Source organism: Pan paniscus, chromosome X (genome assembly GCF_029289425.2).
Source record: "Pan paniscus chromosome X, NHGRI_mPanPan1-v2.0_pri, whole genome shotgun sequence".
Lineage (NCBI taxonomy): Eukaryota > Metazoa > Chordata > Mammalia > Primates > Hominidae > Pan > Pan paniscus.
In genome coordinates, this window is record NC_073272.2 from 26,542,576 (window position 1) to 26,556,976 (window position 14,401).

The 14,401-nt window shown below is 38.1% G+C and overlaps 1 protein-coding gene across 3 annotated transcripts in view; it reads left to right on the forward strand.

Moving 5' to 3' along the window:
* POLA1 (DNA polymerase alpha 1, catalytic subunit) overlaps window positions 1-14,401 on the forward strand; it is a 301,525-nt gene that overhangs the window by 50,365 nt on the left and 236,759 nt on the right. For all 3 annotated transcript variants that reach the window (XM_008972990.6, XM_055106901.2, XM_003819586.6), the window contains exons 25-26: window positions 2,675-2,824; window positions 3,234-3,356. In XM_008972990.6, coding sequence (XP_008971238.1) covers window positions 2,675-2,824; window positions 3,234-3,356 — 273 coding nt within the window. The remainder of the gene's footprint in view (window positions 1-2,674; window positions 2,825-3,233; window positions 3,357-14,401) is intronic.

Consider the following 14,401-nt stretch of genomic DNA (forward strand, 5'->3'; position numbering starts at 1 on the left):
ATTCATATACCATATACTTCACCTGTTTGAAGTGTGTAGTTCAGTGGCTTTTAGTGTATTCCCAGAGTTTGCAACCATCATCACAATGAGTTTTAGGATATTTTCATTATTCCCCAAAGAAACCTTTTAGCTGTCACCTCCCTCAATCCCCATCCCTTCCACCTCTAGGCAACTACTAATCTTTTTGCTTGTATAGATTTGTGTATTCTGGACGTCTCATATAAATAGAATCATACGTTATATGGCCTTTCGGTATCTGGCTTATTTCACTTATAATGTTTTCAAGGTTCATCCATTTTGTAGAATGTACTAGTACTTTATTCGTTTGTGTTGCTGAATAATATTCCATTTTATATGCGTGTGTGGTGTATGTGTAGGTGTATACACATACACCACATTTTGTTCTTTTTTGTAATTTTTTTTAATAACATGGCAGAAGATGTCTGTTTGCCCTCTAGCTCCTGAATTTATATGTCACTTCTCACCGCAAGCTTAGGACCTGTCTTTCAATCCCAATTTCATATTCCCAGAAGAGAGAATCCGATAGGTTTGCCTAGGTTGGTGAGCACCCCAGGTCCCCGTTACCTGTGACCACAAGAGTAGGTTCACAGGGCACGGATCTGGCTGCTAAGGGTGGACCTTTCTGTGGGACTAGTGGATACTTTTATAGAGAAGATACTGGGTAGACATCCCCAAAAGGTATGACTGCATTCAATTAATATTTGAGCTCTGTTCTGCTACTGTGCCAGCATGGTGAATAATTAATATTATTTAGCCTCTGCCCACCACCATTTTGCTTATTGGAGCTTTCCAGCTTGGATTCTGGATATATAATAGAATCATTTTAGAGTTGGAAGGGACCTCAGAGGTCATCTAAGAAATACTATACATGTAGCACTTTATAGATCTGAATCATTTTCATACATGGTACCTCAGAACAGTTAGTGTCACACAGGTAGTAGTTGTAGAGCTAGGAGTGGATTGTAAACTTCCTGACTCCACATCTTTCAGTTTACTTTTTATCTGACTTTCATAGTTGCTGTAAATAAATTAGAATGTGTACCAGGATCTCTTTAATAGATTTACTATCATCATCTGTTATATTGGAAAACAATAGGTCCCTATTACTATTGTAACAGCGTTCACTTGAAGATATTGATCTCTATAAAATCAGATGCTTTGTAAAGGCTAGGTTATCAAATGGCATTGACTTGATGTACTTTAAACCAAGAGGTTTATTTTTAATTCTGAACCTTTGAAAGGGCAAATGTGCCTGGCTTTTTTCTTTGTAGCTGTTAATAGAATTTACGGAGGCTAGGGAAAAATGGTCTAATGCTTCCCCTGCTTTTTCTTCCTGTAAATTTTAATATAAGAAGACTGCTGGTTGCTTTTCTGAAATGTTGCTATTCTTCTGCCGATTGCGTAGCAATTTATAGGTAATAGGTACTACATAAATGTTAAGGGATATATATGTATTAGTTTTTAGAAATGTCATGGCCTATTTAAATGTGCTCCAAACTCCTTTTTTTTTTTTCTTTTTTTTTTGGAGACGGAATTTCGCTCTTTTTGCCCAGGCTGGAGTGCAATGTTGTGATCTTGGCTCACTGCAACTTCTGCCTCCCGGGTTCAAGCAATTCTCCTGCCTCAGCCTCCCGAGTAGCTGGGATTACAGGCATGCGCCACCATGCCTAGCTAATTTTGTATTTTTAGTAGAGATGGGGTTTCTCCATGTTGGTCAGGCTGGTCTTGAACTCCCGACCTCAGGTGATCCACCCGCCTCGGCCTCCCAAAGTGCTGAGATTATAGGTGTGAGCCACCGCTCCTGGCTGCTCTGAACTCTTAAATTTGCTGATTTATTAGCTTTTAATTTTTAGTCTATAGCATTTACAATAACTGCTATGATTCTCCATAGTTTTAAAATTCTATAGCATTTTGTTTGGTAGTAAAATGATTTGAAATAGTAGTTTAGCTGCTAGTTATTTTGTTTTTTTAATCCTGGAGGTCTGTCTTAGTGTTTGTATTTTAAAAACGATTTCCCCAAACATGTTGTTCTCCAGTTTTGTTGAAGAGAGATAGCATGTGTAAAAATGTATCCCTTTTTTTTTTTTTTTTTTTTAAGACAGAGTTTCGCTGTGTAGCCCAGGCTAGAGTGCAGTGGCGAGATCTCCGCTTACTGTAAGCTCCGCCTCCCGGGTTCACGCCATTCTCCTGCCTCAGCCTCCCAAGTAGCTGGGACTACAGGCGCCCGCCACCGCGCCTGGCTAATTTTTTATATTTTTGGTAGAGACGGGGTTTCACCATGTTAGCCAGGATGGTCTCAATCTCCTGACCTCGTGATCTGCCCACCTTGGCTTCCCAAAGTGCTGGGATTACAGGTGTGAGCCACCGTGCCCGGCCAAATGTATCCCTTTAAATGAAATCTAAATTTGTGTCTAACTACAGGGGTGGGAGATATTGGGAATGACAGCCTAATATAATTGGGAGAGAAGAGGGCAATCATGACCTGTTCTACAACCCTCTCAGCTCTTTCTTATACTACTCATGCATTATTGACCTTGTATAAGATAATAGCTTTTCAAGATGTGATCATGGGGGAAAGCTCCTATAAAATATTACTGTAGAAATTTATTTCAGAAAAATTTGATTTGTGTGAAATTTGTTGTGTGTTTATCAGGATGGAGAACAAGAACAGATACCTGAGTTGCCAGATCCAAGCTTAGAAATGGGCATTTTGCCCAGAGAGATCCGGAAACTGGTAGAACGGAGAAAACAAGTCAAACAGCTAATGAAACAGCAAGACTTAAATCCAGACCTTATTCTTCAGGTATATCTTTTCACTAAGAAACATTTGAGTGACAGTCTCAGCTTTTACAGTTTGATTATTTATGAGTAAACAGGATGCTGGGCAAATGCAGGTACTTATTTTAAGTTTGTGGATAGGTGACCATTTAAAAATACTAGAGTGCCTCAGAATGGAAGCCACCTTTGTTTACAAAGATTGTATCTGAGCAAGATACTTCTGGCTCCTGGGAGCTTTGGAGTCTGTGTTTACTTGCTGCTTCTAGGAGGTTAGGGAATCATGGATCCAGGAGAATGGGTTGAGTATATTAATTCTTTTTTATTCAGGGATATTGAGGGTTTCCCTTTTTATTGGAGATCTAGAAAGACATATAATGTAATGATTAAGCATCTGTAAATGTTGTTGTTTGTCTTTTGTTCTATGTGGCCTGCAGTATGACATTCGACAGAAGGCTTTGAAGCTCACAGCGAACAGTATGTATGGTTGCCTGGGATTTTCCTATAGCAGATTTTACGCCAAACCACTGGCTGCCTTGGTGACATACAAAGGAAGGGAGGTAAATGGCATAATAACATTCACATCTCTAGATATGAGAGTATTTTTAACTATACATGTTATAGTGTGGGAGAGTCAAGTTTATTACCTAGTTGTACAGCATCAAATACAGTACCCCTCTCTTTGGATGACAGGTTTGAGACAAATAGGCATTTAAATAAGGTTTCATTAATTCGTGTGTGTGTGTATTTATTATTGAACATCTACTGCATGCCAGGCATTGTTCTAGGTTCTCAGGATAGAGTGTCAAGCAAGACCTAAAAGATCCCTGTTATGAGGCTTACATTCTACCCAGAATGGGAGGGGTTTGGGGTTGGGGACGACATGGGTTGGGAATGTGGGGTGGTGAGAGGGTGGTTTGGGAAAACAGACTTTAAATAAGTAAATAAACATGTATAAGAAATAACAGAAAATATGATAGAAGTAAATGCTCTGTAGATAATTAAAACAGGATGGTGGGCTAGAGAATGTTTAGATGGCTGGTTTAGATTGGTCAGGGAAGGCTTCTTTGAGGAGGTGACATGAATAAGAATGACTTAAGAGAGTTTTTTTTTGTTTTTTTTTTTTGCTGATGGATTAGCTTGGAGTGTGAGTGAAAGGTAGAAATCAGGAGGATAACTAGTAGAGCCTTTTACTAAGATGGAGGAAACTGGGAAAGAAGGATTAAGAATTCTGTCATGGATGTGTTGCCTTTGGCATGAGTAATAGAATTCCAGACATAATAAGGAGGCCATTGGATGTATAGATCCAGAATTCCAGGAATACATCAAGACAGGAGTTATGGATTGAGAGTTATTGGCTTTAATAAGATGGGCCAGATACCAAATAGAATTTAGGTACATCACTTTATGAACACTGTAAGCTTCAACTGTTTTAGTACTATGTGCATGGGTTTTTCTTAATTTGTAAAAGAATAGTTAGTTACGCTGAATATTAAATTCCATTTAACTCCCTGTCTGTGGGTTTAAGACTATTTAGCCTTAAAGGAGGTAGGTAGTGGTCATGGGAAAAATGCTTATATTGGGGGGTCTGTACTCTGAATGCTCTAGAGCAGTGGTTGGCAAATGATGGCCATCGGGGCAAATGCAGCCTGCCATCTATTTTTGTAAATAATGTTCTATTGGAACAGAGCTAAGCTCATTTATTTATGTATCATCTGTGGCTGCTTTTGTATTACGAGAGCAGAGCTGAGTAGAAAAGATGGAGGCTCACATGGCCCGCAAAGCCTGATATATTTACTCTCTGGTCTTTTTTAGAAAAAAAGTTTGCTGACCTCTGCTTTAGAGTTTAGATCAACTCTGTCCAGTAGAACTTTATGATGATGAAAATGTTCTCCATCTGCACTATCCAGTGCTGTAGTCTCTAGCCACAAGTGGCCAGTGAGCACTTGGTATCTGGCTGGTGCCAACTAGCTGAGGAACTGGATTTTTAGATTGCTTTAATTATAATTAAAATGAATTTAAACTTAAATAGACAAATGTAGCTAGTGGCTACTGTGTTGGACAGTGCAGATCTAGCTGGTATATGAAATAAACGTCAGGATGTTCAGAATCACTCTTCTGTTGGCAGCCGTATCTCAAAGATTTGTCTTAGGGCACAGTGAGGAAGGGCAAAACATGTATTGAACACCAGTGATGTGATAGAAGCTTTCCTATGCGTTATTTCACTGAAATTACACAAGAATCCTTTGAAATAGATAATAACGTTTTCATTTTTTAGATGAGGAAGTTAAAACTCAAGGAGATAAAGTATAACAAGTGGTTATTTTGAATGTAAATCCTTTTAGTACAGTAGGGTTGTCTCTTCCATCTCAAGATGTCATTTATGACTCTGGTTCTGCTTTATATTCGACCTCTTATTACAGGAAGATCATGATTTTTGGTACCCATCTCAAGACACAGGTCTCTTTTTACATGAGAAAGATATAGGTGTTTTAGGGGCTAGTTGAAGTGAGGGAAGGGAAGGATGTTTTCAGTTTCTTAAGCTAAGTTTACTTTAAAATTATTTAAATTTTATTTCTTTACATGTATCCAGTGGCTTCTGATGGAATACCATCTTATTTTTGTATTAGAAAATGCACTCACTGTGCCCCAACTGGGTGATAATACATGGGTTGACTATTGAGATTGGATCAAGGTTACTCTTAAGTTTCTCACGAGAGGCAATAGTTGACAATTTACTCCCTTGGAGAGTGCCTCTTGCTGCTGGGAAATCCCTGTTGTTACATTTTCCACATTGGCTCAGAAATCCACAAGCTTAAAAGGGCACTGTTGATAATGATAAGCCCCAAATTTGTCCAATGATCTCCCCCACTCTCCTAATCCATTGTATTTTAAGGGCAGTGGTTTTCTTTAGCTGGATTTTTAATAGCGAGTTTAAACACAATTTTAATTTTTCTGTTATATAAAATATAACAATAACAAATCTTTAATAAATGAACTATAAAAAACCCTGTTCTCTCCACTAAAAAACAAAGGATTTCAGACAAATCTAGAACTACTTGTTTGTGATTTAAATTCTTGGTATCTGCTTTCCTCTTTTCTCTTTACCCTTTGCTGTTTCCCTCAAATAAGGATAAATAAAACTCTGGAAAGTAGGCCTTTAAAGTAATATGAGGCTACTGAGAAATAATAATTACGCAGTTTCTCCCAGGAAATCTTATTCTAGAAGAAGATCCAAAGTCACTTACAAATATTATTTCCTAATATAAAAATGATTGTTAAAGTATTGGTGATAATTGTTAGCACTGGTGGATGGAATTAGTCTATGTGATATCTTTCTTTGGGTTAGCGTCTCTTAATTATTAAAGAGGTAGGAGGAGTGAAGTGAAAATGAGAGCCAGTGTGCTGAGATTTTGGAATACCTTTGTAACTTATTAAACTAGTATTTTTTGTGACAAGATACGAGTGGGCAGAATAATATAGTAACCTGCAGATCTTACAAATTCTTTGCTTTTAAAGTCCTTGTGGGATAAATTAGATTAAGTTTCAAGTGGAAATTAATGAGAAGGAAACCTGGTAGCATGCCATTGCAAAAGATTATAAAATTTTGCATTTGGATGTGGATTAATACACAGCCTAGGGAGGCCTTGAAGCCCCCTTTTCCTTTTTATTTTTAAGTCTATTTTGTGTTTGCTCAGTTTTCCTGGAATCGTGCACGTTTGGCTCTAGCGACCTAATAATTTGTGTAATCAAATGTATTATGGCTGCTAGAATACTCAGAGTAATTACTAATTGTACTTTTTAAAACAGGTTTATAATAAAAGTGCTAGTAGTTGTGTCAAATGGGCATCAATATTGTCTTTTCACAGGTGTGATCTTTCACGCTTAAACTCTTCCATGATTTTGAATTGCTTTGTGGTAGAGGAATGAGCTAATGGGTAAGGAATTGTATGAGGGATCTCACAGTGTGTACGTTATTTAAAAGTAATGAAGTCAGTGTTTCAGAGTACTCTGTGGATCTATAGATATACCATCTGTGTTTGTGTTTGTTCTCAATGTGTGTGTAGAGAGGCATAAAAAAGAAGTTGGGCAAGCCTATGGCACTGAGTGGACATATATTTTTAAACCATGAAGAAAAGGGGTATCAGTTGTCAAATGTCTGATGTGGTAATTGAAGTGATTGTTCACTAGATGGCGATAGACACCCTGAGATCATTAATCAATTAAGGATTTTATTCTGTGAACAATAGTGAAGGCAATTTAATGAGTTAAATCTGTCCACATTTTAGACTTTTATTAATTTTGGAACTATTAAAGAAAAGCTAAAACTGGCCCAAAGGATTATAATACTCTAGTGTTTAAAATAATTATGATTTTTTAATCATTAGTTATATTGATAGGAACAGTAATTTATCATAGCAAGTTAATTCTTCTATCGAGTAGCTAAATTCTGATTTCTGGCCATGGAGACACGATACATGACTCCCTCAGTCACAGTATCAGAAGCTAATCTAAAGGGAATTGGAAATGATTTTGATATATGATTTTGCCTTTTTGAATTTGTTTTTTTATTGCGAAATTTTTTATTTTATTTTATTTTATTTATTTATTTTTGAGATGGAGTCTCTCTCTGTCGCCCAGGCTGGAGTGCAGTGGCGCCATCTCGGCTCACTGCAAGCTCCGCCTCCCGGGTTCACGCCATTCTACTCTCCCTCAGCCTCCCAAGTAGCTGGGACTACACTACAGGCGCCCACCACCATGCCCAGCTAATTTTTTGTATTTTTAGTAGAGACAGGGTTTCACTGTGTTAGCCAGGATGGTCTCGATCTCCTGACCTCCTGATCCACCTGCCTCGGCCTCCCAAAGTGCTGGGATTACAGGCATGAGCCACCGCACCAGGCCTATTTTATTTTATTTTATTTTATTTTATTTTATTTTATTTTATTTTATTTTAAGAAACAAGGTCTCACTTTCTTGCCCAGGCTGGAGAGCAGTGGTGTGATCATAGTTCACTGCAGCATTGAATTCCTGGACTCAGACAATCTTCTCCCCTCAGCCTCCCTAGTAGCTAGGACTACAGGCATATGCCACCATCCTTGGCAAATTTATTTTTATTTTTTGTAGAGATGGAGTCTTGGTGTATTGCCCAGGCTGGTCTCCAACTCCTAGCCTCGAGGGATCCTCTCACCTTGGCCTCCCAAAGCTGTAGGATTATAGATAGGAGCCACTGTGCCTGGCTTTATTGGGGAATTTAAAACTGACTATGTACTTATAAGTATACTCATTGCATAACTTTAGTTTAACGGGAATATTTGTCTTGATGGAATAATTAGTACTTACTGACATTGGTATTATTTTATTTCTCTACTCTCTTATTTCTGTGTCCTTGAGAAAACCATTTTTGGTCTGGATTTTTTATTGCATTTTAAAATGTATGCTCTGATGTTTAGGTATAGAGTCCATGCATTTTCATTTTCCTACCTGATAGGCTGAAATAAGCTTTGCCAGCCTGCTTGCCAGTTGGTCGTAGACTGCCTGGCTTTTAGTTGTGTTGGAGCTGGAATTTGTGCACATTAAAAGTGTATCCAAATCATTAATGCAAACATTACAATCTTGGCAAGCCTTTCTGGGATTTTCTTGGTGATGTGGTAGCACCTATCAGGATCCCTTGGGAAATGGCACTAGGACAGAGGGCTCTAGCCTTTGTTGATGTTGGTGATGAAAGAGAATGAGTGACTATGAAGAATTTTACAATTAAATATTAAGAGAAGTCTTTCATCTTTACCTGTAAATAACCAAAAATTTCACTTTTGCAATCTTTTTCTTTCTTTCTTTTTTTTTTTTGTGGGGGGCAGGGGGGCAGAGTTTCACTCTTGTTGCCTAGGCTGGAGTGCAGTGGCGTGATCTCGGCTCACCACAACCTCCACCTCCCGGGTTCAAGCGATTCTCCTGCCTCAGCCTCCCAAGTAGCTGGGATTACAGGCACGTGCCACCACACTCGGCTAATTTTGTATTTTTAATAGAGACGGGGTTTCTCCGTGGTCAGGCTGGTCTTGAACTCCTGACCTCAGGTGATCCGCCCGCCTCGGCCTCCCAAAGTGCTGGGACTACAGGCATGAGCCACCGCACCCTGCTGTGATCTCTTAATAGCCTAGTTTTTCTTTAAAAAATTAAAAGCAATAAAATATTATAGAGACAACTAAAGACCGTTTCCTCCCCATCCTCTCTCATTTCTTTTTCTTTTTCGGAGGTAACTTGCCCAGAGTTGGTTTTATCATTCTTGCCCATGGGTTGTTCTTTTTTGCTTCTGCAACGTGTATATACATGTGGTGTGTTAAAAGTTTTTACCATGTATGTGTCATGCTATACATATTCTTTTGCAGTTTGGAAAAGCAGGAGAAAAACTCTACTCTGTATGCCACATTTTAAGTATATTCATCTTGATACATTTTTAGATTTGATTCATTCATGTTAACTATTGTATAATATTTCGATGAATATAGCACAGTGTATTTTTTAATTCTGCCATCATCCATATCTTTAGGTTTCCAAGTTTTCATTTGTCTTAATTATTTGCTGTTACAAACAGTACTGAAGTAGACAATACCACCTTTGTGAGAGTTTCTCTGGTATATTTCTAGGAGTGGAATTTGTACAACATCCACAGCAGTATATGAGGCTTTACTGATAAGAGCAACCATTTAATTTATCACAGCAAGCTCATTTTTAAAAATCAAGTAGCTAAATTCATATGTCTGGCTGGAGCCACAATACGTAACTCCCTCAGTCACAGTGTCAGAGGCTAATCTTAAGAGAATTGGAAAGGATTTTGATATACAATTTTGCTTTTTTGAATTTTTGTTTAGTTCTCTGTTGAGGCATTTTAAACTTACTATATATATACTTAGACTTGTTGCATAATCCTTGATATTCCACATCCTTGCAGCACTTATTATCTGAGTTTTTATTTTTTGGTTAGTCTCATGGGTATGAAAGGGTATCTCATTGTGATTTTAATTTACATTTTAAAATTATTAGTTAAGTTGGGCATCTTTTCATGTGTTTATTAACTCTTCCATTTTCTTGTCTGAATAGAACATAGATGTTCTATTTTGTTGGATTGTATGTCTCTTAGTATTCTTAGGTATTCAAAAGCCAATCCTTGTTTTGTCATTTGTGCTGCAGATATCTCTTTCAGTCTGTGGCTTGTCCTTTTACTTTATTTGTAGTCTTTCATTATGCAGAAGTTTCTAATTTTAATGCCAGATATTTAATTTTTTCCTCCTTACACTATGTGGGTTTTTTTCCCACAAGAAAGCTTTCCCTCCTCTAGTGACGTAGACATTCTCCCCTGTTTTCTTCTAAAAGTTGCAAGGTTTGGCTTTTCTTATTTAGGTCTTTAATCCTTCTAGAAATTATTTTTAGGAATGATACAAGTTAGGAATCCAACTGTACTTGTTTGCTTCCTTGTAGAGTTATTGAACGTTCCTGTATTGTTCCTGTATTCCAGGGGTTGGCAGACTTTGACCCATGGGCTAACTCAACTCAAAACTGCCTGTTTTTGTAAATTAAGTTTGATTGGGACACAGCCCTACCCATTTGTTTATGGCTGCATTTGTGCTACAACAGCAGAGTTGAGTACTTGCCAGAGATACTGAGTGAACTCCAAAGCCTAAAATATGTCCTATCTGGCTCTTTACAGAAAAAGCTTGCAAACCCATGGTCTGAAAGATAGTCATGAAAGAGTAGCTCATATTTCCAACAGTAGCAGATATAGTCAGTGAAAATAGAGGAAATTACACTAAAGGTGGTAAGAAGGAAGGAAAACAATCTTTTGGACATATAAAAAATACAAAGTTTGGGCCGGGCACGGTGGCTCACACCTGTAATCCTAGCGCTTTGGGAGGCTGAGGCGGGTGGATCACCTGAGGTCAGGAGTTCAAGATCAGCCTGGCCAACATGGTGAAACCCCGTCTCTGCTAAAAATACAAAAAATTAGCCGGGCGTGGTGGCAGGTGCCTGTAATCCTAGCTACTCAGGAGGCTGAGGCAGGAGAACTGCTTGAACCCGGGAGGCAGAGGTTGCACTGAGCCGAGACTGCGTCACTGCACACCAGTCTGGGCAACAGAGTGAGACTCCATTTCAAAAAAAAAAAAAAATTGAAATTTTACTGATTCTTAGATTGTCATATGAGAACTTCCCTCAACCCAAGTAGAGTAAAGGGGAGGTCTGTGAATCCTCTGAAGTTGTATGTAATATTTTGTGTGTCTGTGCATATGTGTACTTTTTTGGAGGAGAGGATGCATAGCATTTAAGAGACTCAAAGGGGACCATGATGTGAAAAATGATAAAGAACGCTGGTTCTTATGTTTCATTTCTGGCCTCTTATGTAACTTGAGGGGAAACTTTAGCCTTAAAAATGTATACTTTTGTCACCTAAAACATGGCAGTGCGAAGAATTTTCTTGCCAAACCAGACCCATTTAAACTGTGTGGGTGGTAGGAGGGATGAGTTCTAATTCTGTCTCCAGAATTTTATAGCCACCATTAAGACTACTTTTAACTTCAGCTGACCTACTAACATTTTGATTTTTTTTAATATGAGAATTTCTTTTAAGGCTAATATGATGGTTTAATGTATTTTGGCAGACATATTTTATGTTAAAAAAAGCAATATCCTTTGTTAGTGATCATGAATTACCTATCACTTTCAAAGCTGCTTACATTATAAAATTTGAAGCCAGATAATTTTTAAATTTCGTTTCTATTGTCATATTTCAGGGATGTTTGGATTCTAAATTCCCGGCAGTTCTTCAGAACTGATAACACATACTATTCAGCTTTATTAATTCACATTCTACTCATTTAGAATTTGTGGTAATTCAGATGGAATGAGTTGAAATTCTTCTTAGTATACATTAATAGTTATTTCAGAGCCTAGGTTCTTTTCATATACCATTAAAAATACAGGTTGAGTGTCCCTAATCTAAAAATCTGAAATGCTCCAAAATCTGAAACTTTTTTTTTTTTTTTTTTTTTGAGACGGAGTCTTGCTCTGTTGCCCAGGCTGGAGTGCAGTGGTGCGATCTCGGCTCACTGCAGGCTCCGCCTCCTGGGTTCACGCCATTCTCATGCCTCAGCCTCCCGAGTAGCTGGGACTACAGGCGTCCGCCACCATGCCCGGCTAATGTTTTGTATTGTTAGTAGAGACGGGGTTTCACTGTGTTAGCCGGGATGGTCTCGAGCTCCTGACCTTGTGATCTGCCTGCCTCAGCCTCCCAAAGTGCTGGGATTACAGGCATGAGCCACCGCGCCCAGCCCAAACTCTGAAACTTTAAGTGCCGCCATGATACTCAAAGGAAATGCTCATGGAGCATTTTGTATTTCAGATTTTTGAATTAGGGATGCTCATCCAGTATAATGTAAATATTCCAAAATTCCAAATTCAAACACTCTGGTTCCAAGCATTTTGGATACTCAGCCTGTACTGTAGAAACAACTATCTACATTTAAGTAAGTGGCATTTTATCTGCAGATCGTTTATATTGATGAACTTGTACTAAGGAACCATCTGTTTGCTTGTCCATTTGTCTACATTCTTTCAAAAATTGATGAAAGTAATGTTGGTACTTTCAAATAAAGGTGAAAAAAGGAAGCTGTAATTTGGAAACACCCCATGGAAGCCCAGTCCAGATTATAACTTAGACTTTCAGTAATTTGAGAGAAATGCGATGATAAAAATTCAAGTATATAGAATAATTTATGCTTATATATGCTTGCATTATAATAAACAATATATACTTATATGAAAAATATATGGTAAGCATATAATATATATGTTATATATAATCTATTATAACAGTGTTGCATTTATAGAGATTAAATAAGTGGGTTACACTTAGGCTTGATTTTAATTACTCTATATGCTTGAAAATACTGAGTATTTCTTTCAAAATGGCTAAGATGTTAGACTTGAGACAAATTCAGAATAACCTTGTTCTTCTTTCTTAATAGTTGGAAACTAGCATCTCTAAGATGCATGGATATTGGCCTCTGTGTGCCTTTTAGGTTTTTGGACATTGAAAGGTACAGGTTTAGGAGGACACAAGCCAGTTGATGTAAGAGACAGCTGGGAAGAGAAAGACTAGGTCAAATCTTGCCTGGGGTCTGTGAGTGTAAGAGAAGAAAGCTACATCAAGGAGACCATTTAGGCATCTTTTGTTTATCCCCTTTGCATTTGCTGAAGTTTTTTGTTTTTTGTTTTTTTGTTTTTGAGACGGAGTCTCGCACTGTCTCGCTGGAGTGCAGCATCGTGATCTTGGCTCACTGCAAGCTCCGCCTCCCGGGTTCACACCATTCTTCTGCCTCAGCCTCCCGAGTAGCTGGGACTACAGGCACCCGCCACCATGCCCAGCTATTTTTTTTGTATTTTTAGTAGAGATGAAGTTTCACTATGTTAGCCAGGATGGTCTCGATCTCCTTGGCCTCCCAAAGTGCTGGGATTACAGGCATGAGCCACTGTGCCTGGCCTGCATTTGCTGAAGTTTTTGAGTGGTCACCACATCTTAGTTTTACCTGCGCTTTAAGGAATCCAGGTGTGGGCACCCGCACCCCTCTCCTACACATACATTATACTACTAAGTGTCAAAGGTAATAAGATATGGTCCTGGGGTTGTGAGTTGGCCTTTCCAGTCTTGCTGAATCTTCAGTCAATACTAATCTTTAAAATTCCAGGGCTTCTTTCATCAAGGAAGATGGAATTTCCTTATTCTCAATCCAAATTTGTGCCTTTTTCCACCCATATATTGGATTTCTTATTACTAGATTTTTCAAATGGGTCTGCATAAACTAGTATCAATACTTAAAAATTTTGTATTAACACAAAACAAAAGTCTGCAGCCTCAAATTATTTCTGTATTCTCCAACCTCTACTTCAGTTTGTCAGGGAGTGCATTTCAGATGTTTTTTTGTTTTACCTAGCCCCTAAGCCCTGTGCTCTACATAGTGGATGTTTGTTTGCCTTGCCTCTGGGATCACACTCACTTAGTAGTTTCTGTAGTTATAGATGGGTAGATAGGGAAGTGGTATATTTTTTAAAGAAGGTCTTGATATTTAAGCCTATTTTGAATTTATAAGAATGGCCAGGATACTCAAACAAGAAAAAGGATAATTCGTACATTTGTAGTGGGAACCTAGGAACTTTTATCTGAAAAGATAGGGACAGAGTATTTTTGCCTTGTAATTTTGCCTTTTTAATTACTGAAACCATTGGGAATGTGGCTAAGGATGAGAAGATAAATGCTATTAAGACTGACCTTGTGTCAGCACCACTGATCTCTGCTGAGATAGATTAAGTTTCATTACTTTGACTAGAATCACATAAATTGAGTCCTGGAAATCTTTTTCTTCCCCACCCCTCACCAGAATGAGTGACTTTGTTAACCCAAATTCATTCCATTTTTCTACATATGTGAAAATTTTAAATAAACCTATTTTGGTATCTATTTCTTTTTCACAAGCCACGTGTTGTTTGACAGGTGTTCTGAAGCTCCTTGCTTTGGCAGTGAACCAAGATGACAGAGCAGTAATGATTTAGAAAGTGCCAT